Source organism: Ursus arctos, unplaced genomic scaffold, assembly GCF_023065955.2.
Source record: "Ursus arctos isolate Adak ecotype North America unplaced genomic scaffold, UrsArc2.0 scaffold_36, whole genome shotgun sequence".
NCBI lineage: Eukaryota > Metazoa > Chordata > Mammalia > Carnivora > Ursidae > Ursus > Ursus arctos.
The window spans coordinates 7,729,135-7,755,280 of record NW_026623050.1 but is presented as its reverse complement, the minus strand read 5'-3'; the positions used below and the strand labels follow the sequence as shown (position 1 = coordinate 7,755,280).

Here is a 26,146-nt window from a genome sequence, read left to right as displayed (position 1 = left end):
ATATTTTAAACAATAGAAAAAAACATGAGGACTTTCAAGTCAGAAAAACTTGGGTTCAAATCTCTACCACTCCCTTAAAACCAAGCTGACCTTGGGGAACAAGTTACATGAACTCTCTAAACACTCAATTAGTGCATTTGTAAAATGGAGAAGCCTTCTTATAACAGGTTGTAAGATTTAAATGCTATAACCTTCACAGAGTGCTCTGCATAAAGAGGGATGGCCAACAGACCATGAAAAGATGTACAACACCACTCATCATGAGGTAAATGCAAATCAAAACTACAATGAGAGATCACCTCACACCTGTCAGAAAGGCTGAAATCAAAACCAAAAGAAACAAGTGTTGAAGACGATGTAGGGGAAAAAAGGAACCCTCTTGCACTGTTGCTAGGAATGTAAACTGGTGTAGCCACTCTGGAAAACAGTATGGAGGTTCCTCAAAAAGCTAAAAATAGAACTACCCTATGATCCAGGAATCACATTACTGGTTATTTACCCAAAAATTACAGAAACACTAAGTCAAAGGGATCCATGCACCCCTATGTTAAAAGCAGCATTATTTACAATAGCCAAATTTAGGTACACAGCCCAAGTGTCCACTGACTGACGAATATCAAGATGTGGTATATATATACAATGGAATATTATTCAGCCGTAAGAAAAAATGAAATCTTGCCATTTGCAATAACATGGATGGACTGAGAGAGTATAATGCTAAGTGAAATCAGTCATTCAGAGGAAAACAAATATCATATGATCTCACTCATATGCAGAATTTCCTAAACAAAACAAATGAGCAAAGGAAAACAAAAAAGACAAACCAAGAAACAGACTCTTAACTATAGAGAACAAACAGATGGTTATCAGAGAGGAAGTTGGGGGGGAGGGAAATAGGGGATGGAATTAAAAAGTACACTTATCACGATGAAAAAATAAATTCATTTTTTAAATCCAGTGTTAATTACTGATGATGATGATCTCTTTGACATCAAACTGATTTTAAATACTTCCCAGGCAAAGTTGTTTCTCTTTAAAAGAGTTCAGGATATCTTCTTTATTCTTAATGTTACAAATGTCAGAAACGTCTCTGGATAGAATCTTCTTAAACTTATCATTGCCTACTATTCAGGGGACCCTTTAAATGTGAAATTTCATGTCCTTTAGAGATAAGTTTTTCCATCATTTGAGTATTTTCTCTCTCATTTTCTTACCTCTACAACTCCCCTAAATCATCAATAATTTCTTTTCCTCACCTACCTTTTTTCAAAACAGACAAAGATTTCTTCATCTTCTTCCAATTTTTATGTATATTTTTGTTTGGTTTCAGCAACATTTTTGCCTCCAAGAACTCTTCCCTGTTTCTATTGCTTTTCCACAGCAGTCATAACAAAAATATCTTCCCTCCTTTCCTCATCTTCCCTAACAGTACAAGAAAACTGATGGCTCCTAGAGCATAGTAAGACATGTTTTTTATACTGGTCTAATACCAGTGAGAAAAACAAAAACTACTTTGATAATTGGCTAGCTTTTGGAGTTAATTCAGGTCAAGAATAAGACACAGGGTAAATACACTAACCAAGAAAGCAAACTACTAAAGCCTTACAGATACACAGTTTTAATACTCATGTGGCTTCTGTAACTTACTCTTGTTACTTTGAAATGGGAAAGTATTGCTTTAAGTGCAAAATGGGGAAAAACTCAGTAAGGAGATATAGATAGAACTAAACTAATAATTCTTATTTCATTTTAAACCTATTAAACCATATATATATATATATGTGTGTGTGTGTGTATATATATATATATAAAGATCTTTTAGGTATACGGAGGCAATATCTTATTTAAGCACTGAAATACCAATTAGAACAGTCTGGTACTCATCACAAAACAGACAACAGAAACCAGAAACAGACACAGACATAAATATTTTTCAATTTACTAAATGACAGGTGACATTTTAAGTCAGTAGGGAAAGTATTTCTTCTCAGTAAGTCATGGTAAAACTGCCTAGCCATATTGGGAAGATTCCCTCCCATAAATTTCACATCAAATAAATTCCATCAAATAAATTAATCTAATTAGTATTTAATCTTGCAGATAACGAAAGACATTCTAAGCAAGACTCCAAACACAGAAACCATAAAAAGTTTTTTTAAAAGACCACTAGACTTGACCATCCCTGCTTTTTCCTTTTTCAGACCAAGTGAGGGAATAGGGAAGAACTATTAACAAAACTAAAATATAAATTACAAAATTATAACCTGTGAAAAATGAAGCTCTTAGAAATGTAGGGGAAAACACAAGCGCTCCAATAAGAGCAAAGAATTCAAAAAGTCAAATTTACAGAAGTTTATGACAAAAGGTCAATAAACCTACTACTTGAAGAAATATAAATTTGAAAACAAAGTATCAATTTCTGCCTAATCAGATGAACTATCCAGTGTTAAAAGTATAGAAAATCCAGCACTATCCCACTATTGGTAAATGTGTACTTTGGTACAACTCAAGAAACATCTATAAACCTTCAAAGTGCTCTCACTGCCCCAGCAATTCCACTTTTAATAGCCTATCATGAACATGGATGTTCATCACTGCAGTGTTTATAATAAAGAAAATATAAAAAGGCTAAAGGTCAGACCAAAAGGACTAATAATATGAAGCCATTAAAACTAAAATTATAATATAGGTCTATACTTGTTGATATGGAGAACAAAACATGACTTTATGATATCAAATTTCTAAAGGTTATGATACCACATACACAGTAGTTCCATTTCTACAGAAACATGTATGTATGCACACAAGTGTATTAACAGAAAATCCTGGAAGAACATACACTGAAATACTAAATATCTACTATGACTGAAATAAGTATGCGGCAATCAACAGCGAATGTAAATATAAACTGCCAAAAAAGGAATCTTAGTCTCCTAATAAACTAAGAAGCAAAAACTCTTCAATTGTATGGCACAAATATATTCACTGTATTTGAACAAAATAAAAAGATACAGAAAGGAAAAAAATCAAGAATGATATAATACGTAATTTGGTGGGTCTACATAATATTTTATCAAAAAGGAAAAATAAGCTTTTCAAAATAGTACATAATGCTTAACTCAGTTATGCCCTTATCCTGTCCCCAAAACTCCACAATCACCTGGTGAATGGCTCGAATCAGGACCAGAGGGTCTTGTTACAAATTTCTTCTTTTAGAAAATAATGAGATGTATTAGTTGACTTGATTGTGATAATCATGTCACAACATATACCAAATCGTCATGCTGTACATTTTAAACACACGCAATTTTACTTGTCAATTATACCGCAATAAAAGCTGGGGGGAGGAGAATGATGGATTCTACTGATCATGTGTATATTCAAAGAACAGGGGAAGAGAAGGGAGACACAGAAAAACAAATGAAGCTTCAAAGACATTCTGGAATTCCAAATGAGAGAATGATTCAAATGTAGCATAAAAAAGCCATCTTCAAAAGACAAATTATATTTTAAAAAGGGGTGGGTGGGTGGGTGTGTGTGTGTGTGCACGCGTGCGTGCGTGCGTGCACGCGTGCGTGCACACAACCCACAAAGAAAGAACACTTAAAGATAATAAGAATTTCTCAAAAATCTTACTAGACCACTGATTAAAGGATTAATGTAACTAACAGTAATATTTGAAATCATCAAACTGTTCTGAAAAAATAAAACTATACACTTTTAACTCTCAATTAATACTCACTGTATTCTAGCTTCTTTCTCTTCTTTTTCTCTTTCAATTGTTCTTCCTCCTCCCTGACTCCCTCTTCTTCTTCTCTTTGCTCCTCTCCCAAAGCATCATAAAATACTGGATCACGATGAGCAGATTTCCTCTGGAAATGCTTAGCTTTGGATCCTCCTTTAACAAGTACAACTTTTCTTTTCAAACAAGTGCAGCCAAACATGCAGTCTGGTCGGCGGCAGTGAGCAGGCTGGCGCTTCTCCAAAGCTAGACTGGAACACACGCAACCCAATCGACAGAAGTCATTGTTGCATGGAGGGGCTCGTTTCCTTATGATTGTGTGGATGGGTTTAGTTTTGAGAGATGCCTAAAGTTAAAATAAAAAATTGTAAATCTACTGAATCATACCCCAACACCACCCACAACTTACAAGTCATATACTGGTCTGCCTTTTTGGACTCTGAACACTCAGTACTAATAGTACAAGATCAGCAGTATATTTAAAGGACAGCACATGAATATAATCAGGACTCTGAACAATCTGCCTTTCTAAAGCATAGTACAGACAAGAGAATATTTAAATTAATTATGGCCAGAATATCAACAGTGGTGAATTTATTTTCAATAGAAATCACATGTAATGTTCAAAGGCAGGGGCTGACAAGACCCACACGCCAAATCCAGCCTGTTTCATCAAGTTTCACTGGAACACAAAACGTCTGTCGCACTGTAACAGCAGAGTTGAGTAAATGCAACACAGTGTGTATGGCTTACAAAGCCTAAAGTATTTACTACCCGGCCCTTTACAAAAATAGTTTGCTGACACCTGCTTTCCAGTAACTAATAAAAAGGGAATAGGATAATATGTACATAACAGTCTTTAGGAATGATTAATAATAAAGGACACACTGTGTATTTAATCCCAACATCCGATGATCTTCAGGTCTAGAATTTAGTCACATAATTTAAAAATGGAAGGTAAGGCACACAAATTTCATGAGCAAAAAAATAAATTAGTCACATGCTGTTTTATCATTTCACATGCACTAGAGGCTGCTAAGATAGATAAATCAATAATAAGTGAAAAATTCTCAATATAACATTTTATAAACTACAAAAGCTTTTTTCCACAGGTTTATAATTTTTAAAAATTTTCTGAAATGTACTTTTAAGGAGAACTTTCAAAGCGGTTTTAACAAGATTAGCAAACATACTTGCCCACACGCTAGAGAATGAAATTAGAGATTTTCAGAATGGCCAGCTGACTTAATGCAAGGTGAAAGACATTATCCAAAAGCACAAATGTACTGTCTCCCTCTAGTGGCAGGAGGGGATCTACAATAAGGTGTCTAGTTACAAAGAACAAATATAGAAGACAAGAAAATCTTCTTAATTATCCTATCACTAAGGTAACTAAATGCCTCATCCTTCCGCCAAAAAGCCCATTCCCATTTCCCCTCACTAACCTAATTCTTTCCAACCATGAACTAATATGCTTCTAAAAAACCAACAGATACTTACTTGAGCAGTAAGCAGAGTTGTTAAGGATACATCTGCTCGCTCTTCAGTGATATAGGTCCTTGGTTTCCCTTCCCAAAGTGCACAGTCTTCCAGGTCCATTAGCTTCACTTGAGATTTAGACAAGCCTGGAGGGCGAGTTCCCTGTTGCTGTTGCTGCTGCTGCTGGTGTGCCTGCCGCAAACTAATTTGCTTTGGAAATGTATTTTCATCTAAAGTTGGCACAACAAAGTTATTCACCTGATTTTCTGAGATGGTACTTGAAGAATTCTTGGCAACCTTATCTCCTGGCATCATATGAGCATGTTTCTGCTTTGGTGAAACAGGGTAGGGTAAAATGGATTTATAAGATGATTTAGTTCGGCCACCAAAAGTTGCCTGTTTGTTTTGAGACTTTGCCTTTCGAGAGGCAGGGGTCACAGAATGAGGCTTCAAAGAGTAGGAGGTAGAAGGGGAAATGGTAGATTGCTTCTTTAGTACACTGTCAAGTGTTCGTACATAGCTGGTACTCTTGGTGGGAAGCTGGTATACCACAGGAGATGTGGGAGCATTAGAAGAGAAACCCATACTTGTTTCCATCAGCTTGCCTTCGTTTTCCAAGTACTCATCTAACTTATCACTACAGAAAGCAGAACGGTTTTTCAGTGGACCTTCTGAATTTCCACCTAGAAATAGAGATGTAGATACTTAAAGAAATATATGGCAGATCTTTAGATCTCTAGAAAAATATACTAAAAAAGGCCAAAAGCTTTAAGTTATAAGCTACTGAATCTTCTGAACTGTCCCTCCTCAGAACGAAGGAAAAAATATATAATATTAAACCAAGTGAAGAGATGGAATCATATATTCATTATATTAAACTCCATTATCTAAAACCATCTCATTACATATATTTACATTAATTTTTGCAAAGCGATAACAGTAATAATTAACACTAAGAGAAGAGTCTATAACCTTTGACAACTTAATTAATACCTTAGCAGAGAAACTACATTTAAGTAAAAACATAAGAGCAAAAAATATACTCAAGTCAAACCTCAACAGAACACCAAGAGATTATTTAACAGATTGTAGTACCTGGACTCTAATATAAAACATAAGGGAAGAGGCGAGGGCACAAAAAGAGATGTATAAAATTTAGTTTTTAAGGAATGAAAAAGCATAGTAGTAGACAGACAAAAATTATACTAACACTGTACAAAGATTCAAAAATGAGAAAAACTATTTTGGATACATGGTAAATTTATCTGGCTAGAATGTAAACTGCAAATAAGTGCAGTGGAAAAAGCACTAAGAAAGGAGACCAACAGGCACACAGTCAAAATGTTTGGGTTAGAAGTTTACCTGGAAGTATAATGCTGTCAGGAATCACTCTATAGCTCTGAAGTATAGAGTTCTGAAATAATACTTGAGAATGATGCTTATGATACTGCAGGAGTTGGGAGCCTGGGTGGCTCAGTCAGTTAAGCATCCAACTCTTGATTTCAGCTCAGGTCATGATCTCAGGGTTGTGAGATCAAGCCCCACATCGGGCTCTGTGCTGGGCATGGAACCCACTTAAGATTCTTTCTCCCTATGCCTCTGCCCCCACCCCCAAAAAACTAAAAAATGGAAAAAAAAAATAACTGTAGGAGTAACAAAAGAAAGTGCAATGAAAAAAGGGTGCAAGGATTATTTAAGCCTGATGTGGTTCCGGATATGGAACATAGGGAATGATCAGATATTGGCAAGACAATTATTTTCCATTTATTTTAAAGCATGTAAGAAGAGATAAAGAAAAACAACCAAAACTTACTTTTAACAAAAGGCTTTGGCCACATGTTTCAGAACACACTTACTATTTTTTAAAAAGCATTACCTTCACTCCGAGATGCAGAAGCACTATGAAACTTTCCCCTCCATCCCTTGATTTTGGTGAAGTCATTGGTCTTCCCTGTCCTAGAAACAAAGGAAAACCCAGCATCTATAAAAGAAAAAGTAAAAGAGATGACCAACATTCAAGCCAATATTTAATACCTAATTAATTAGTAAAACTTAATCTAAAATGTATACATTAAGACTATGCCACCAGGCAAAAAAATCTACCTTGGAATATCCTAAATGTCTCTACAAAGGGGCTTTTTTATTTATATCACAACTTTGTTTGACTTTACAAATGCTACACACTCACCAGGGGAGGCAGGGTTGGTTCCTGTAAGGTTCCAGAAAGGAAAGCTAGTGGCTGGAGCCAAAGGTAGCTGTACTCCCAAATATTTAAGATCAATGCTCATTGTCGGATCCACTGAATTCAATTTTAAGCCCACTGCAAGGAAAAAGAATCACAAATTACACTGGGTTGTTGCTTTTTGTTTTGTTTTGTTTTAACTTTTAAGGTGTGAGAAGAGGGTAAAGGAGAGAATGGAGAGCAGAAATGAAATAAAAATTAGAAGTGGCGAAGAGACTAAATTTAAGGTGACCCCATGATCCTCACCTCCTGATATTACTTATTTTTGTAATCCTCCCTCCTGCCCCTTGAGTATGGATAGGGCCTGTGCTTCATTTCTAACATACAAAAAGTGGCGAAAGGGATGGGATATACATGGTTTGGTGTATGTGATAATATGAGTGCATGTATCACCCATCTTGCTAAAGCTGCAAGGATATAAATTCCGCCAACAACCTGAGGGCAACTGGAAGCAGAATCCTGCTAGTCAAGCCTCTGAGAAACCAGACCTGACATCTTGACTGCAGCACTGTGAGACACTAAGCAGAGGACCCAGTTAAGCCATGTCCAAACTCCCAATCCAAAGAAAATGAGACGGTATGTGTATTAGGTTTATGGTAATTTGTTAAGCAACAATACGTAACTAATATATGAACATAGCAGAATTAAGACCATTTATAATTCAAAGACTTTCTAGGACTTTTTTTTTTTTTTAAGATTTTATTTATTTGACAAGAGAGTGAGACAGCAAGAGAGGGAATACAAGCAGGGGGAGTGGGAGAGGGAGAAGCAGGCTTCCCGCTGAGCAAGGAGCCCTGTGCGAAGCTTGATCCCAGGACTGTGGGATCATGACCTGAGCCGAAGGCAGGTGCTTAACGACTGAGCCACCCAGGCGCCCTTCTAGAACTTTTAAAGATTTTATTTACTTATTTGTTTGTTTGTTTGTTTGTTTGTTTATTTATGTGACAGAGAGACAGCCAGCGAGAGAGGGAACACAAGCAGGGGGAGTGGGAGAGGAAGAAGCAGGCTCCCAGCGGAGGAGCCCGATGTGGGACTCGATCCCGGAACGCCGGGATCACGCCCTGAGCCAAAGGCAGACGCCTAACGACTGCGCCACCCAGGCGTCCCTAGAACTTTTAATACAAATTTGCCATAGACTATGCTTCTGGCCTGAATTATGGTTCCTAATTACCTATTATTAGTGATATTTATGGTTAATTGAGCCTATAAATATTATAACTTATTTGTAGATTAACAGGTACTCTTTTGGTAAAGTATTTACTTAACATATCCTTTTACAGTCTTTGGTGGGATTTTACCCCCCCTTTACATTTTACAACTCAGATTTGTCTACTTTGACAGATTTATCTCCGGATCATTTATTTTCACCACTGTACACTACTCCAGATTATGAAAACATAGTCCTCCCAATTTAATCACTACTCTCCTATAGATGAGAATCAGGTTGTTTCCTAAATTTTTAAATTTTTTTTTGAGTATAGCTGACACATGTTAAAATACCACCAACTATATTCCTTATGCTGTACCTTTCATCCCTGTGACTTACTCATTTCCTAACTGGAAGCCTGTATCCCCCAGCTTCCTTCATCCATTTTAGGTTTTTTCTATTTTTAACAATTACAAGCAGTGCTCCAGTGTAATTATTCATTGTGTACAAGAATGTGCATCACACATATGTGTGAGAGCTTCTCTAGTCCATTTAACTTTTCCATGTGGCATTTAACCAAGAATGGAATTGCTATATAATGGGATATGTTCATCTTTCAATTGTACTGGATGTTGTGAATGCTCAACATATTTGTGGCTGCCCAAAATATTCTGAACACCCTTCCCCTGTTACTTTTTTCCATTATAACTCCAGTCTCTTCAAGGTAGGTGTTAGGAAAAACTCATTTTCCACCTTCCCTTGCAGTTTACATGCAGACATGTAACACAGGTTTTACCAACCAGCTGTACCCATGAAAGACTTCAATTTGGGAAACAGCAGCATGAAGGGATATTATGCAGAATTGTGTGAATGACGGTGACGGTGTTTAGCCGAGTAAAGAATTTTTAGAGGTAGAAGTAACCAAGGTCCTGGTTGTACGTATACTGTGTGCAGTGTCCATATTGAAAATGGTGGTGATTGTCCAATGTTGTGGACTGCTTGTGTGCGCCTTCTGCAAAAGTAATGTGTGCATTTTTCCTGACTGCACAGTCCTAGAGCGTGTTTTTCTGGCTTTTCAGGAGATTCTGTAAGTCATCTGATACTCTTTAATAAATTTATCTTCTATTTCATCTGTAGAGTCTGATATTCACTGCTAAGAAGTTTAATGACACACTTGGTTATTTTGAACCCTTCTTGTGTAATGGCACATAAAATAATTAGGGGCACCTGGGTGGCTCAGTCGGTTAAGTGTCTGCCTTCGGCTCGGGTCATGATGCCAGGGTCCTGGAATCAAGCCCCCCATCGGGCTCCCTACTCAGTGGTGAGCCTGCTTCTCCTCCTTCCCTCTGCTGCTCCCCCTGCCTGTGTTCTCTCTAATGAATAAATAAAATCTTTTAAAAAATGATAATTATACAACAAACTGGGATAAACCTGAGGCTGCTTGTAGTTGGAGGCAACCAGCTCTACAGTTATTAATAACCCTTGGCCAAGCTTGGCCATTCGGAGGAGATCACTATCTCAAGAGCGTATTATCTGCCACATATCATGGATAACCATGTGCAACAATGCACTAGTTGGGAATCTGTGCACTAAATAATGCCAAATTACTCTCAATTTATACTCCCTCCAATAGTGCATAAGAGCTCTTGCTGATCCAATTTCTCTTCAACATTTGATGTCAGTGTTAACACCTGTTCCAAATCTTCTGCTTTAAATTCATATCCTATTATTCTTAAATTTGTATTTTTCTGTTATAAATGATCATCTTCTCATTTGGGTTCATTCACCTCTGAATTACTGGCTTCATATTGTGCAGAAAAATGTTTAACTTAAATTTTAATAAAACTGAAACCAAAAGGAGTTCAAAGTATTAAGTATTGTAGTAATAGCCATTAAAAGTCATAGGTACAGGGGCGCCTGGGTGGGACAGCGGTTAAGCGTCTGCCTTTGGCTCAGGGCATGATCCCGGCGTTATGGGATCGAGCCCCACATCAGGCTCCTCCGCTATGAGCCTGCTTCTTCCTCTCCCACTCCCCCTGCTTGTGTTCCCTCTCTCGCTGGCTGTCTCTATCCTGTCGAATAAATAAATAAAATCTTAAAAAAAAAAAAAAAAGTCATAGGTACAGGTTTCCAATAAAAGGTTTACATAATACTCATCCCCTGAAAAGTGAAGGCATTAGATAGGTTATGAGCCACTAACTCTTATGGTTAATTTGTGTATCCTCCACACAGAACTTACCTGAATGTAAGAGATCATTATATCACTATGCTGTTTTAGTAATTAAGTCCAGTTCTTTAAATATTTTATTTTTATTTAATTACATGATATGATTAACATTAACATCAATAAAACATTCTTTCCAGGGGCACCTGGCAGGTTTAGTAGGTGGAGTGTGCAACTCTTGATCTGGGGGTTATGAGCCCAATCCCCACAATGGGTGTGAAGACCGCTTAAAAATAAAACCTGGGGGGCGCCTAGGGGGCGCAGCAGTTAAGCGTCTTGCCTTCGGCTCAGGGCGTGATCCCAGCGATATGGGATCGAGCCCCACATCAGGCTCCTCTACTATGAGCCTGCTTCTTCCTCTCCCACTCCCCCTGCTTGTGTTCCCTCTCTCGCTGGCTGTCTCTATCTCTGTCGAATAAATAAATAAAATCTTTAAAAAAAAATAAAATAAAATAAAACCTGGGTTTTATTTTTTTTTAAGATTTTATTTATTTATTTGACAGAGAGAGAGAGAGAGAGACAGCCAGCAAGAGAGGGAACACTAGCAGGGGGAGTGGGAGAGAAAGAAGCAGGCTCCCAGCGGAAGAGCCTGACATGGGGCTTGATCCCAGAACTCCGGGATCACGCCCTGAGCCGAAGGCAGACACTTAACGACTGAGCCACCGAGGTGCCCCTAAAATCTCGGTTTTTTAAAATTTATTTTTATTTTTATTTTTAAAGACTTCATTTACTTCTTTGAGAGACAGAGAAAGGGAGAGAGAGAGAAAACACGAGCAGGTGGAGGGGCAGAGGGACAAGCAGATTTCCCACTGAGTGGGGAGCCCCAGCTGGTGCTCGATCCCAGGACCATGAGACAGATCATGACCTGAGCTGAAGTCAGAAGCTTAACCGACTGAGCCACCCAGGTGCCCCTATTTATTTGAGAGAAAGAGAGAAAAAGAGGGCACGCGCGTGCACACGCATGAGCAGGGGGAGGGGCAGAGGGAGAGAACCCTCAAGCAGACCCCCCCAACACACAAGGGCAGAGCCCAACACAGAGCTCATTCCAAGGACCCTGAGATCATGACCTGAGACAAAACCAAGAGTTGGCTGTTAAACCAACTGAGCCACCCAGACACCCCAAAAATAAACTCTTTTAAGCAAATAAAATAATTCTTTCCTCATGTTTCCAATCAATCAGGGAAAAATCAGATTGGGAGTCAAAACAACTGGTTTCTAGTGTTATGTTTGGGCTAAATTTCTCTCGGCTTTCACTTCCTCATCAGCAAAATAAGTATTAATCCACCACACCGGGTTTTATGTTTTAAGAATTTATTGCACTTCTCTATGAAATACTAATACAGGTGGTAATAGAGATAAAAGACATTTCCCAGACCTCAAGGAGCTTTAGTGTTATTTTCTCAACTGACTCATTAGTAGTTATAATGGTGTAAATAAGTCCCAAGAGGGGTAAGCAAAAAGAAGTAACACTTGAAAAGCCCAAGGGAATGTGGTAAAATTTTACTGAGTGTGTCATTCTTAAGTCAGAGTAAGTAGAATTAACTAAGAAAGGTGAGAAGGGACAGCAGAGTAGAGCCACAAAACAAGAAATTCAAATGAGAACTGAATCCTAAATAAAGGATAAAATAAGATACTCTAGGGCTTTAAGAGAGAAATACCCTTATTATTGACAAAAAAATGCCAGAACAGCTGCCTACATAGATGGTAAAAAGAAAGGAATTAAGTTGATAAAAAACGTACCCATACGTAGACCTGCAAAATCTAGACCCCACACAATCAAATTTAGAGACTGTTTTTCCTATTTTCTTGTCTGTTTTTATTTGTATTTTAAACTTCCACTTTCCCCCAAAAGTGAAAACAAGTTCTAAAAACAACAAAAAGACGAATTTATTTTAAATATACCTATCAATTTTTTAAAGCCATAAAAGTAGAAGTCAATGGCACATCAACAATATTCAAAGTAATTCCCCATTTAGCTTATCTATACTATCCTGAAATGTTTGCCCTGCAAGAAAATCCTTTCCAGTTCAACACATACATGAGACCTAGACTTATTTAGTTTCCTATTAATGAGATTAACTTGCAGAAAAGATACCTAAATAATTCATGGAAAGCATATCCCCACAAAAACATAAAATCCTTTGCACGTATGACAGTTTAAACTAAATTATACTCCTAAATGCTTCTGCCTTTTCACCAGATTAGGAACTACTTCTTAAAAACATATTATCACACCGTTACAAAAAAAAAAGACTCCTAAAGATAGAACTGAAAAAAAGGTACACTTCAGGTTCAAAGGCAGAGTCACCTAAGATAATAAACTGTAGTTTTTAAAAAAAAAAAGGGGGGGGGGCACCTGGGTGGCTCAGTCGTTAAGCGTCTGCCTTCGGCTCAGGGCGTGATCCCAGAGTCCTGGGATCGAGTCCCACACATCAGGCTCCTCCACTGGGAGCCTGCTTCTTCCTCTCCCACTCCCCCTGCCTGTGTTCCCTCTCTCGCTGGCTGTCTGTCTCTCTGTCAAATAAATAAGTAAAATCTTTAAAAAAAAATTAATTAAAATAAATAAAATAAATAAAAATAAAAATGCCTGGGATGACTGTGTGGTTCAGTTGGTTAAGCATTATCCGACTCTTGACTTGGGCTCAGTCATGATCCCAGGGTCATGAGACTGAGCCCCACACTTGGCTCCACACTGGGCACAGACCCTGCTTGAGATTCACTTGCCCCCTCTCCCTCAGCCCCTCCCCTTGCTTGTGCACGTGTGCACACTCATGCTCTCTCTCTCCCCCCAAAAAATAAATAAAACATTTTTTAAAAATGCCTGTCCCAGCTAAACACACTAAAATATAAAGCACCCACAAAAACACACTCAAGAGGAATAAACTCCTATATAACTAACCAGCACAGAAGAGAAAAGCAAATATTTATAAAAAAGAAAAGCTCCAGTTAACTATCAATTTAACACTACACTCAGTATTTTTTTAAAAATCAAGAGTCACACAGCTCTAGATAGAAAGACTGCCATAAAGGAATTCAACATTATAACTGACAAAAGTTCACAGTGATATAATAAACAAATAGGTTGCAACAACATCAACAAGGATGGCCCTTTAGAGGACAATGTGAAGTGACATGAGTCAATCAGAGAAGGACAAATATCATGTATCACTCATGTGGAATTTAAGAAACAAAACAAATGAACAAAGGGGGGAAGAAAGTAACAAATGAAGAAAGAGTCTGTTAATTAGAACTGATGGTCACCAGCGGGGAGGGGCATAGGGGCATGGAAGGAAATAGGGGATGTGGATTAAGATATGTACTTGTGATGAGCACTAGATGATGTATGGAATTGATAAATCACCATATTGTACATCTGAAACTAACGTAACTGTATGTTAACTAACTGGAATTAAAATAAAAACTTTTTTAAAAATCGGGGAAAAAGATAAATCTCTGGTGCAGAGGAATTCCAATGAATTTATATGCTCATACTCCACCTCAAGAAAGCAGAGCATAACTTCCAATCACTAAATATGGACTACCCAGTGACTTCCAAAGAGTACAACATGAAAAGGTCAGTGATAAATCGTGCTGATAAAATGTACCCTCGATGTGATGGGATGAGAATGGCACTCCACCTCTGTGATCTTCCTCTCATGAACATACAACCTCAGTCTAAACATGAGAAAAACATCAGATGAAACTCAACTGAGAGACATTCTACAAAATATCTGACCAGTACTCCTCAAAATTGTCAAGGTCGTTAAAAATTTTTAAATCTGAGTAACTGTCTCAGCCAAGAGGATGCTAAGGAGACATGTCTACTAAATGTGATTTCCTAGACGGAATCCTGGAACCAAAAAGTAAGGGAATCTGAATGAAGTATGGACCTCAGTTAATATTAACATATCGATACTGTCTCACTAATTCTAACACACTATACTAATGTTAAGATAATAAGGGAAACGGAACGAAAAGTATACGAGAACTCTACTATGTTCCCAATTTTCCTACAAACCTAAAACTTAGCTAAAATAAAAAAAATTTAGGGGTGCCTGGGTGGCTCACTCATTAAGGATCTGCCTTCAGTTCAGGTCATGATCCCAGGGTCCTGAGGTCCAGCCCCGAATCTGGCTCCCTGCTCAGCAGGGACTCTGCTTCTTCCTCTCCCTCTGTCCCTCCCCCCAACTCCTGTGTACATGTGAGTGCTCGCACTCTCTCTCTCATTCTCTAAAATAAATAAATCCTTTTTAAAAGATTTTTAATTGACATAGAATTGACTTGGTAGCAGTGAAGTAGAAATGATTCTACAAAAATAACTTCAAAGTTCAAAAACAGATAATTTCAGATTGACAGGAAATAAATCAATTTGGATGTAATAAAGATAGTACAGCAGACAGAAAGAAACTATAGTTCTGTGGAAAACAAAATTAAGATTCTTATTTTATTTTAGCAAAAAGACTACTGCCACCAATAAAAACGCTTCCTCAAGCTTAACATTTCTTCCACAACTTCAAAGCAAACTCAAAAATCTTTTGAAGTTTTTCAAGTTTTCAGCTCAAAAGATTTTTAAGTGCTTATATTCTAAAAAATAATGAAACTCCACAGTTAACAGAATACAAAGAAATATGACATTATTGAAATAAAATTTAACAAATTATTTCAATCATCAATTTTTAGAGACGGACCTTAAAGGGACCTGTGACTGGGATCACTCAGTTACTACAAATACTTAGCCAACGTAACTTATTTTTCTGAAATTCTAAGTCTTAAGAAACAAAGGCTGAGGAGTACGGGGATATCTGCCAAAACAAAACAGAGAGAAAAATCCAAAATAGATCTCCACCTCACACCTTATGAATAGTACCATATGAATTACAGATTTAACTGTTTTTTGTTTGTTTGTTTTTAAATAAAACTCTGTGGGGCGGCTGGGTAGCTCAGTCAGTTGAGAGTCCAACTCTTAATTTCAGCTCAGGTCATGATTGCGAGGTCCTGGGATGGAGCCCCGTGTCTGACTCCACGCTCAGCGCAGTCTGCTGGTTCCTCTGTTTCTACCCCTACTTGCATCTCTCTCTCAAATAAGTAAATAAAATCTTTAAACAAATAAAATAATAAAACTATATAAGAATACAGTTGAATTAATATTAACAACATGAAGATTAAGTAAAAACTTGTGAATGACACCAAATGCAGAATCTGTAACAGCAGGTGAAAACTGATGGTTCACCCATTTTTTGTTTGGCTCAGTGTTTAAAGCTTCACCCAAAAAACTAATATCAGCTTCTACCACTTAGAAATTGAGCATCATTACATAAAAATTCTGACTTCAGTTTCTACTAAGCAATGAGAATTTCTGAAAATACTGGGCCAACCTTCCCATATGACAATAATCCACAGATGTGATTACCCCTTTAAAAGAGGCACCTATGTTCCAGCCTGCCAGAGTCCAACCTCGTACACAAAATCAGGCTAATTTCATTTGGTTACCTGCTTAGGTTTCAGGAGCATTCAACTTTGAACCCCAACTACACAGAGAAAAAAATGAGATTTGACTACAATATACGTAGGGGAAGGAAAAAACAAACTCAAACCTTAACCGGCCAGGAAATAATAGGCAAACAGACCAGAGCAAAAAGACCAGCAGGGAGCAATGTATATATTTACCTCTAGAACAAAGGCTGAAACAAAAGTAGGGATTAGGCTGAAAGATATTTATATATTATCAGAGTACATAACAAAATATGGAAGCAGGAGGGAGAAAAAAAGATAAAGGAAAAGTTAACTGATAGAGTTAAGAGAATACTATTTAAATAAAATGGCAGAAATGAAAGCTAACAATAAATGATAACAAATGTTATTTACCATTAAGACTATGATGTGACTGTAACTGTCCCATTACAATCCACGGTACCCCTATGAGATCACACTGTCACACAAGCAGCCTCGTATTAAAGCAAAAGTTCTTCAAGTATTACTAGCTGATTTAGAAACTGATCATTTTATAAATCATTTTGTTAGCATGTAATGCTTAGACTCTCATGTAAATGATCCATTATATAATGTAAATCAGTTCAACAATCCTTTGGGGAGGGGGGACTGACTAATACTCAAAAACTCAATAAACTACTCCAAAAAGCACACCTAAAATCAAATATACAAGAAACTAAAAACTGGGGCATGGTTTACAATCTCTTATTTACAGCAAGTGGGAAAGTCAGTAGTTGCTATGATGGTTAATAAGTATATAGCAATCCCTCCTAATCCACAGGGGATACATTTTAAGACCCTCAGTGGACGGACCCTCAGACCTAGTACCAAACCCTAATACATACACATACACATACACACACACACACACACACACACACACACACACACACAGAGTTTTCTCCTAGACATACATACATACTTATGATAAAGTTTAATTTATAAATTAGGGACAATAAGGAAAATAACAGAATAATTATATGAATATACTATAATAAAAGTTACGGAATGTGGTCTTTCTCTTTCAAAATATCTTATTATACTGTTCTCACCATTCTTCTTGTGATGATGTGAGATGATAAAATGCCTTATGTGATAAAATGAAGTAAGGTGAATGATGTAGGCATTGTCACATAGTGTTAGGCTACTATTGACCTTCTGACCATACGTCAGGAGGAGGATCATCTGCTTCCAGTAGGTGAAACCACAGAAAGAAAGACTGCACACACTGGCCCCGGGGCGGGGGGGGGGGGGGGCGGTGCAAAGAGAAGACTAGTATAGATTTCAATACTAAAATACAGGATTAAGCAACATAATCAAAGTCAAGATAATTTATTACAAAATAGAGATAATGTGAAAATTTCAACTGACGTCCCAAGCAATACATGAAATACACAAAATATGTTTACAGCCACGCAATGAGAAAAGTATTTTATTTACACACTTACATATTACTAAGTATATAAGAATAATTAGGACCCCCTCAAAAACACACACACACACACACACACACACACACACAAAAAAGCAACTAAAACTTAAAAGTGAGAAACAGGGAAGAAAATGCTGGGTTTTAAGACAGAAAAAACACCACTTTCTTATTATGACAGTTTTTAAATGCATATTATACTTCACAGAGACAATTATCTTCAGAGTTGGAAAGGTTTTTGCTAGGATAAAAAAAACCTAGAGAAGCTTTTAAATTAACAAGAAGAAGAATCAGAGAAAAAAACACAAGCTGAGAGAAGTACTAAAAGAAATGAAATCAAGAATGGGGGGGAAAGGAGGAAAAACAAAAATGAGGAAGAACAACAGGAAAAGGAGAGAAGAGGGAAAAGAAAAAGGAGACAAAAAGAGAAAACAAAATTAAAAATTGGCTTGTATATATATTTTTTAAAAATATTACCTTCTTGAAGACCAGGATGTATCACCTGCTTATGCCGCAAGGCCTTCAAATCTTCTATCAATTCCTTTTCCAACTGGGAAATTCTTGCTCTGCAACCTACTCAGAAAACAAACGATGACAAAATAAATTGCTGTATACTACAGAAAAAGAAACACTGCACCTTTCACTTCTAGAGCCAAATCGCAAATATCTCTCCTTTTATACTATTATATAATACCTGGGTCATTTGTGGTTGATGCCTGAAGACTACAGGGTTCTTCAGTTGTCCCGTCAACTGCATGAATGTCAAGAGCTTCCTAAATATTAAAAAAAAAAAAGTTCGTATCACTTCTAAAAATTTATATGTAAACCAGGAACCTTTTTTTTCTGATACTTTTGATATTTTTTAAATGTTCTACATTAATAGCATTTCAACCAGAAGGAAAAAAAGAAAGCAAAAAATCTGAATAGGCTCATATGCTCATAAAACTGTTTATGCCAAATAACATACTGATTTCTTATAGCCCATGTAAAGATAGCTTATTCAGCAATTAACAAAGAGAGAGGAAAAGACCAGCTAAAGAGAATTCAACCTCTCTGTAGCCCATTTAGAAATACCAGGCTTCTATAAAGATCTAAAAGAAAAATAATGTAATTGAAGAGTTGGAGTGAAATAAAGAAACTATCCATGTGAGACAACAGAATTTCTAAGACAGTATTAGTTGTACTTTGCTATTGCTGATGAAAATCAGAGGATGGGGTATTCTAAAATAGTCAATTTTTCATGTATGTATGCCTTTTTAGAGTCCATAATAATGTAAATTCCAGTAAGATCCAACAAGTTTTAAAATTCCAGCTTAATGCAGTTCAACAATCATGTCAAAGCAGACATGTAAGTACATTCAAACAAAATACCTTAAGTGGTGCCTGTTAATTAAGCCAAACATTTTGGAGACACTCCCCTCCCTACACAAACACCTTCACATAATAGGTGCATTACAAAAAACAAGATTCTTAGTTATCAACCACTATACAATTCCAGAATCACTATCTGACCTCCAAATAAATGCTGAAAATGATAATCTTACCTTTGATTCAAAGGAAACAAAGAGAACACCATCCACGTCTTCCAGATCAGGCTTCACATCTGGAAAGGTACTCCCAGGACCCATAGGAGTGTTCTTTGTAGAAGTTAAAGATTTTCCTGTGTTTTTAGGTGGTCGCCCTGCCTTAGAGAGTTTCAATTTTCGTGGCCTTCCTCTTTTTCCAGGGACATTTGAAGGGACATTCTGATTAGCGTTCACAACTTTGGAGGCTGTTGAAATCTTAAGCATAGTTGTTCTCCTTCTGCCCAAGTCCTCTTTTCCTAAAAATGGGTCCCCGGCTGAACTCTTTGAGCTGTCAGGTACTCTTTCTGAGTTAATGCTGTCAGATAGCTCAGGATATTTCCATTGAGGTTCTTTAAGTAAGGGATATTTCTGTACCACTCTGAGATCTGGTGAGTGTTTTCTAAGACTATTTTCTGATTCCTTGCCTAAGCAGAAGCCAGTCTCATTGGAATTTTCAATGTACGTAGGCAAATAGTCTAATTCTGCCAATACAGAAGATTTATCCTTTCGAGATGTGGAAAGCATGTTATCAGGGAGCTCAGAAATCTTCACTGTGCTTTTGGTGACAGCACAGGGCTCCAGATAGACTACTGGCATCTTTCCAGCATCTAACTTGAACATTTTAGCTTGAGCAACACCTGACGGACTATTTGGTAGCCATTTAGAAGACGGATGGTCAGCTTCTAGGTTATCAACTTTATTGTGCCTTTTCAGCTGTTTCTCTAGTATGGGATCATCATCACTGTTTGAGTATACATCGGTTTCCTCATCTGTCTCTTCCTGTTTTATAGTTACCCCTTCTGGGCACTCAGCAAGTTCATATTCATAATCATCTACAGGCTCCTCTTTAATAACAACATTGAAGTTTCCATTCGGGTCTAATGGTGACATTACATGGGAGCCGTCTTCAAAATTGTTGGCAACAAGACTGAAGAGACAGGGGAGGGAGGTTAAAAAGGGCAAAATTAAGACTCAGGAGAAAAAAAAGAAAGACTGTTGGAAACCAAGTGACACATCAGATTTCATGAGCCATTCTTCAAAAAACACTGTATAACTTAACAAAGTTCTCAAAAACAGTTTATCAACATCACACTTTTACCCTTTCCATCAATTTCTCACAAAAACTATATAGGATAAAGAGTAAGGTTTTACAAGTAACCTTATCACGAATAAAAAGCAAGATATAACACTTAATTTTACTAATGGTATTTTTCAAATAAACTCAATTTTGAAAGTCAGTAGGCAGTGACCCAAAATCAAACTAGAACTAATCAACATACCAATTTACCACAATAAAAAGCAAACAAATGTCCATTACAACTAAGAATCGCAATAAACATCAGGAAAGGACTTTTTCAAACTGCCTGATCTGTTTTAATTGAGATAAAATTCATACAATATAAAACATAACTGGCTGGCTCAGCTGGTAGAGCATGTGACTCTATTTATCTAGAGTTCAAGCCCCACGATGGGTGTAGAAATTACTTAAAAATAAAATCTTAGAAAAGAAACCCCGCAAACATAACATTGTAACAATTTAAAAACGTACAAGCCGGTAGTTTTCTAGTTTATTCACAATGTTGTTCCCAGGTGATTTTCAACTTTAATATAGAAAAACTCACTTTCAATGTAATGAATCCACCATTAATTCTTCCAAAATAAAAGGGTAGGGTAGTTGGAAGAATTACATACAACCCAGGTAAACTCAGTGTTTTTCATTAAAAAAAAAAAAAAATCATATTTTTAGCATCCCCCTGCTCCCAATTTAACCACTGGAAAGCATATAAATTGTACCAATACAACTTGAGGACGTGTTAGAACTACTAACTAACCCAGTTAAAGTCCCTTGTCTTTGTAAAATTTTTCATTACTCTCAAATACACACAAAGCAACCCTTACAACAATGTGTAAGGGTTCCTTGCACAACTTAAGATCTTGACCTTACTCAAAAATTCTTCAATGGAGGACTTCCACTTCCAGTTAGAATGTGGAAGTTCACGAAGACAATCAATTCTGTCAGAACAATTAGAAAACACTAGGAAAATTAAAACCCTTTTCTTCTTGAAAGACAACGAAGACCTCTACTAATAAGTCTAAATGAACTGAATTCTAGAGAGGGACCAGCCTTCTCCAGTTGGCCACAGATGAATACTGATTTAAATCCTGAGTACCATTTACCTTGCCTAAAACACAAGTGCACAAAGGAAAAAAAGTAGCTATAGACAAAGGATCTTTAGTGAGACACAGAGAAATCAGTCAAACTTTCAATACCAGAGTGTGAGCAGACTAAAATCTAGAGAAGCCCTAAGAGAAAACTGGTCCTCACTCCCACCAATTACCCTCCAGAGCACTTCTGCAGAATAAGCAGCAGTGATGCAGGAAGCTGGCCTGAAAATCAGTAACTTGTAGTCTCCCACAACTTAGATTCCAAGTTCCCGTAGCAGAGCAGTCCAATTCCACCCCTAACACATCTGAAACCTGAAGTAAGCTAAAATTTATTAAAGTAAATCACCTAGACTGAAGGATACAAAAAAAAAAAAAAAAAGTGTGTCAGAAATCTGTGGGACAACACAAAATGACCCAACATAGCACTAACTGCAGTTTCTAAAAGGCATAAGAAAGGAGAACATTTGGAGAGAAAAATGAACAAAAATATCCCAAAAGTGAAAGATTTTAGCCCACAGATCCAAGCTCAGCCAATACAGAGGAGAATAAATAAAAAGAAAGTCAAACCTAGGCACATAAAGATCAGGCAGCCAAAAATTAAAGATCAACAGGAAAGTCTTATGAACATCAGGAGAAATGACACATCAGAGAAGCAACAAGAACAGACTGACTACTCACCCGAAACAGTGTAAGCCAGAAAACAATGGAATGATAGTACTGAAAGAGTACAGTATTGAAGAGTCAACCTAATGTTCCAGATCACCAAAGAAGCCTTCAAAGATAAGACATTTTCAAACAGCTGAGAAAATTGAGACTGCGCAAGAAATACTACCTCCTAAGATCAGAAACAAGACAAGAACTTAGCCCTCACAACTTAGACTCAATTGTACTAGGGGTTCCACCAGAGTGATCAGGAAAGAAAAGGCAATAAAAAACATCCAGATTGAAAAGGACCTACTGGAACCTACCGAAAACCTACTGGAACTAACGAGTTTAGCAAGAGTATCCAAGATCAATATACACAAAAAATGTTATTTCTACAACAGAGAAGTTATCAAAAATGAAAGAAAAAAATTCCATTTCCATTTATAACAGCATCAATAAGAATAAAATACTTAGGAATAAACTGAACCAAAAAAGTGTTAAGACTTGCACACAGAAAACTACAAAACACTGTTGAAAGAAATTAAAGACAACCTAAATAAAATATACCCTACATTTACGTACTTAAGACTTAATATTGGTACAACAGCAATACTCCCCTATCAAAATTCCACCTGAGACTTTTGTAAAAAATTCACAGGTGATCTTACATATGAAAATGCAAGGATCTCAAAATAACCCAAAAAATCTTGAAAAATAGGAATGAAGTTCTCTAAAACTCGTATTTCACAATTTCAAAACTTAGTACAAAGTCATGGTCATCACAACAGTACGATGATACTGGCAGAAGGCAAAATAGAGATCCAATGAATATAATTCAGAGTTCAAAAATTCCACATTTATATCAAATGATCTTCAATTGCCAAGGGTACCAAAAAAATTCAGTGGGGAAAGAACGGGCCTACATTATTCATAAGAGCTAAAAAGTGGAAGTTGGGGCGCCTGGGTGGCTCAGTCGTTACGGTCTGCCTTCGGTTCAGGGGATGATCCCAGAGTCCTGGGATTGAGCCCCACATCAGGCTCCCTGCTCCTTCCTCTCCCACTCCCCCTGCTTGTGTTCCCTCTCTCGCTGGCTGTCAAATAAATAAATAAAAATCTTTTTTAAATAAATTAATTAATAAAATAAATAAAAATAAAAAGTGGAAGTAACTTTAATTTCTATCAACTAATAAACGGATATATAAAATGTGCCATATCCATAGAAGACTATTTTTCAGCAATAAAAGAAATAAAGTATAGATACACACTACAACGTGGATGAACCTTGAGAAAGTTATGCTAAGTAAAAGACCACACATATTATGTAACTCTACTTATATGAATGCCCAAAACAGACAAATCCATACAGACAAAAAAGGAGACTGGTGGTTGTGTATGAATGGGATTGTGTTGAGGAGGGGATGTGGGAAAAATGAGAAGTGACTAAGAGAGGGCCGGGGGTTTATTTTTGGGGTGATGAAAACGTCCTAAAAATATCTGTGATCATGGCTGCACAATTCTATGAGTATACTAAAAATCACTAAACTATACACTTTAAAAGGGTGAATTTTAGGGGCACTTGGGTGACTCAATCTGTTAAGCGTCCAACTCTTGATATCAGCTCAGGTCTTGATCGCATGGTCACGAGCTCAAGCCCCACATTAGGCTCCACACTGGGCATGGAGCCTACTTAAAAAAATAAAAATAAAAATAAATTTAAAAAAATGAAAGGGTAAATTTTATGGCAATGAATTAATCTCAATTTTTAGAAGGCTAATAAAAATATACTAAAGGAAGTTCTTTGAATGGACAGGAAATGAACCAATATGAAAATGGATCCAGGAATGAATGAAAAATAAATATGTGAGCATTTATAACACTTTTTCTTAGATTTCATTAAGTGACTACTGTTTAAACCAAATAAAATAATGATGTTTGGGGAATTTATAACACATGTACAATGACATGAACTGTAAGGACTGTCCTTATAATTAGCTGTACAAGTACTGCTACAATTGAATTCTACTTTATAAATTAAGGGTGCACATTATAATCTTTAACACACTGCAATGGACTGAACTGTGTCCCTCCCAAATTCAAATGTTGAAGTTCTAACCCCCAATGTGACTGTACATGGAGAAAGAGTCTTTTTTTTTTTTTTTTTTTTTTTTTAAAGATTTTATTTATTTATGTGACAGAGAGACAGCCAGCGAGAGAGGGAACACAGCAGGGGGAGTGGGAGAGGAAGAAGCAGGCTCATAGCGGAAGAGCCTGATGTGGGACTCGATCCCGGTACGCCGGGATCACGCCCTGAGCCGAAGTCAGCCGCTTTAACGACTGCGCTACCCAGGCGCCCCATGGAGAAAGAGTCTTGAAGACATAATTAAGGTTAAATGAGGTCATAAAGGTGGGGGAGTCTCTCCCCACTCTACATGAAGACACAGTTCAAAGGCAGCTGTCTACATGCCAGGATGAGAGCTTTCAACAGAAGCAAAACCTTGCCAAAACCATTACCTTAGCCTTTCCAGCCTCCAGAACTGTGAGAAAATTAATTTTAATTGCTTAAGCCACAGTCTATGGTGTTTTGTTTTATCAACCTAAGCAGATTAACACAACCACTTTTTAAAAAAAGAAAAAAGAGCCATAGCTAAAAAGGCAAAAGACAATATAAATGTAATTTTAAAAACTCTATCCAAATGAAAACGGGGAAATATAACTGAAGAACACATGAGAAAGGCAGAAAATATCAAGATGTAATGCTTAAAAACTAGCCCTATCAGTGATAATATTAAATATAAATGAACAAAACAATCCAAATAAAAGTCAAGAGATTTTAACAGTGAACAAAGAAAAAAGTTCCAACTATAAGCTGCTTAAAACACACACACACACACACACACACACACACACACACACACAATTTAAATCCAAGGACAGAAAAAGATTCAAACTGAAAGAAGGGAAAAAGATAAAACCATGTAAACAGAAAATCAGAAGAAAGCCAAGGTGGCTCAATAACATCAGACAAAGTACAAAATAAGTACCACCAGGGCGCCTGGCTGGCTCAGTCAGTTAAGCATCTGCCTTCCGCTCAGGTCACTATCCCAGGGTCCTGGGATCAAGTCCCACGCATCAGGCTCCCTGCTAAGTGGGGAGTCTGCTTCTCCCTCTACCCCTCCCCCTGCTCATAATCTCTCTTGCTCTCTCTCAAATAAATAAAATCTTTAAAAAATAAAATAAGTACCATCAAAGATAAAAAAGGGACCTTATAAAAATTTTATGAACTCAATTCATCAAAAAGACAACAATCCTGAAAGTATATATACCTTATCATACAGCTTCAAGATACTGAAGCAAAAATTTACAGTACTAAAAAGAAAAAGACAAGACCGCGGACTTTGGTGGGAGATTTTAACACACCTTTCTTGGTAACTGATAGAGGACATCATACAGACACACTGAGAAAGAAGAAATGAACAATACTATCATACTTACCTGAGAAAACTACAGAACACTACATCCAACAACTATGTAACATGTACATTATCAAGTGTGCATTTAGTACTAATCAAAACTGATATGACAATAAAGCAAAGTCACAATAAATTTCTATTCCAAAGGTTTTAAGTCACATGTTCTCTAACAACAGAATCGAGCTACAAATCAATAACAAATATCAGTACAATATATCAAAATTCGTAGAAGGCACCTAAACCAACACTCAGCAAAAATTTTATAGCTTTAAATAAAAAGTCTAAAATCAATTATCTTAGTCAGGGATTGGTAAACCCGTTTGCAAAGTGCTAAATGGTAAAAATTTTAGTCCATACAGTATCACAACTACTCAGGCTTTGAGGTCCATACAGTCTATATCACAACTACTCAACTCTGCCACCGTAACATAAAAGCAGCATAGACAACACATAAACAAATGAGCATAACTGTATTCCAACAAACGGACAATGTAACTTGAATACTATATAATTTTCACACGTGACAAAATATTACTCTTCTTTTATT

General features: G+C 36.9%; 1 protein-coding gene across 34 annotated transcripts in view; it reads right to left on the bottom strand.

Annotated features, from left to right (window-relative positions):
* The window catches only part of MGA (MAX dimerization protein MGA), a 164,664-nt gene that overhangs the window by 48,377 nt on the left and 90,141 nt on the right, over positions 1-26,146 (bottom strand). For all 34 annotated transcript variants that reach the window (XM_057306243.1, XM_057306259.1, XM_057306240.1 and 31 more), the window contains 7 exons: positions 19,298-20,246; positions 18,448-18,526; positions 18,231-18,326; positions 7,410-7,541; positions 7,098-7,202; positions 5,243-5,904; positions 3,743-4,088 (listed from right to left, as the gene is read on the bottom strand). In XM_057306243.1, coding sequence (XP_057162226.1) covers positions 3,743-4,088; positions 5,243-5,904; positions 7,098-7,202; positions 7,410-7,541; positions 18,231-18,326; positions 18,448-18,526; positions 19,298-20,246 — 2,369 coding nt within the window. The remainder of the gene's footprint in view (positions 1-3,742; positions 4,089-5,242; positions 5,905-7,097; positions 7,203-7,409; positions 7,542-18,230; positions 18,327-18,447; positions 18,527-19,297; positions 20,247-26,146) is intronic.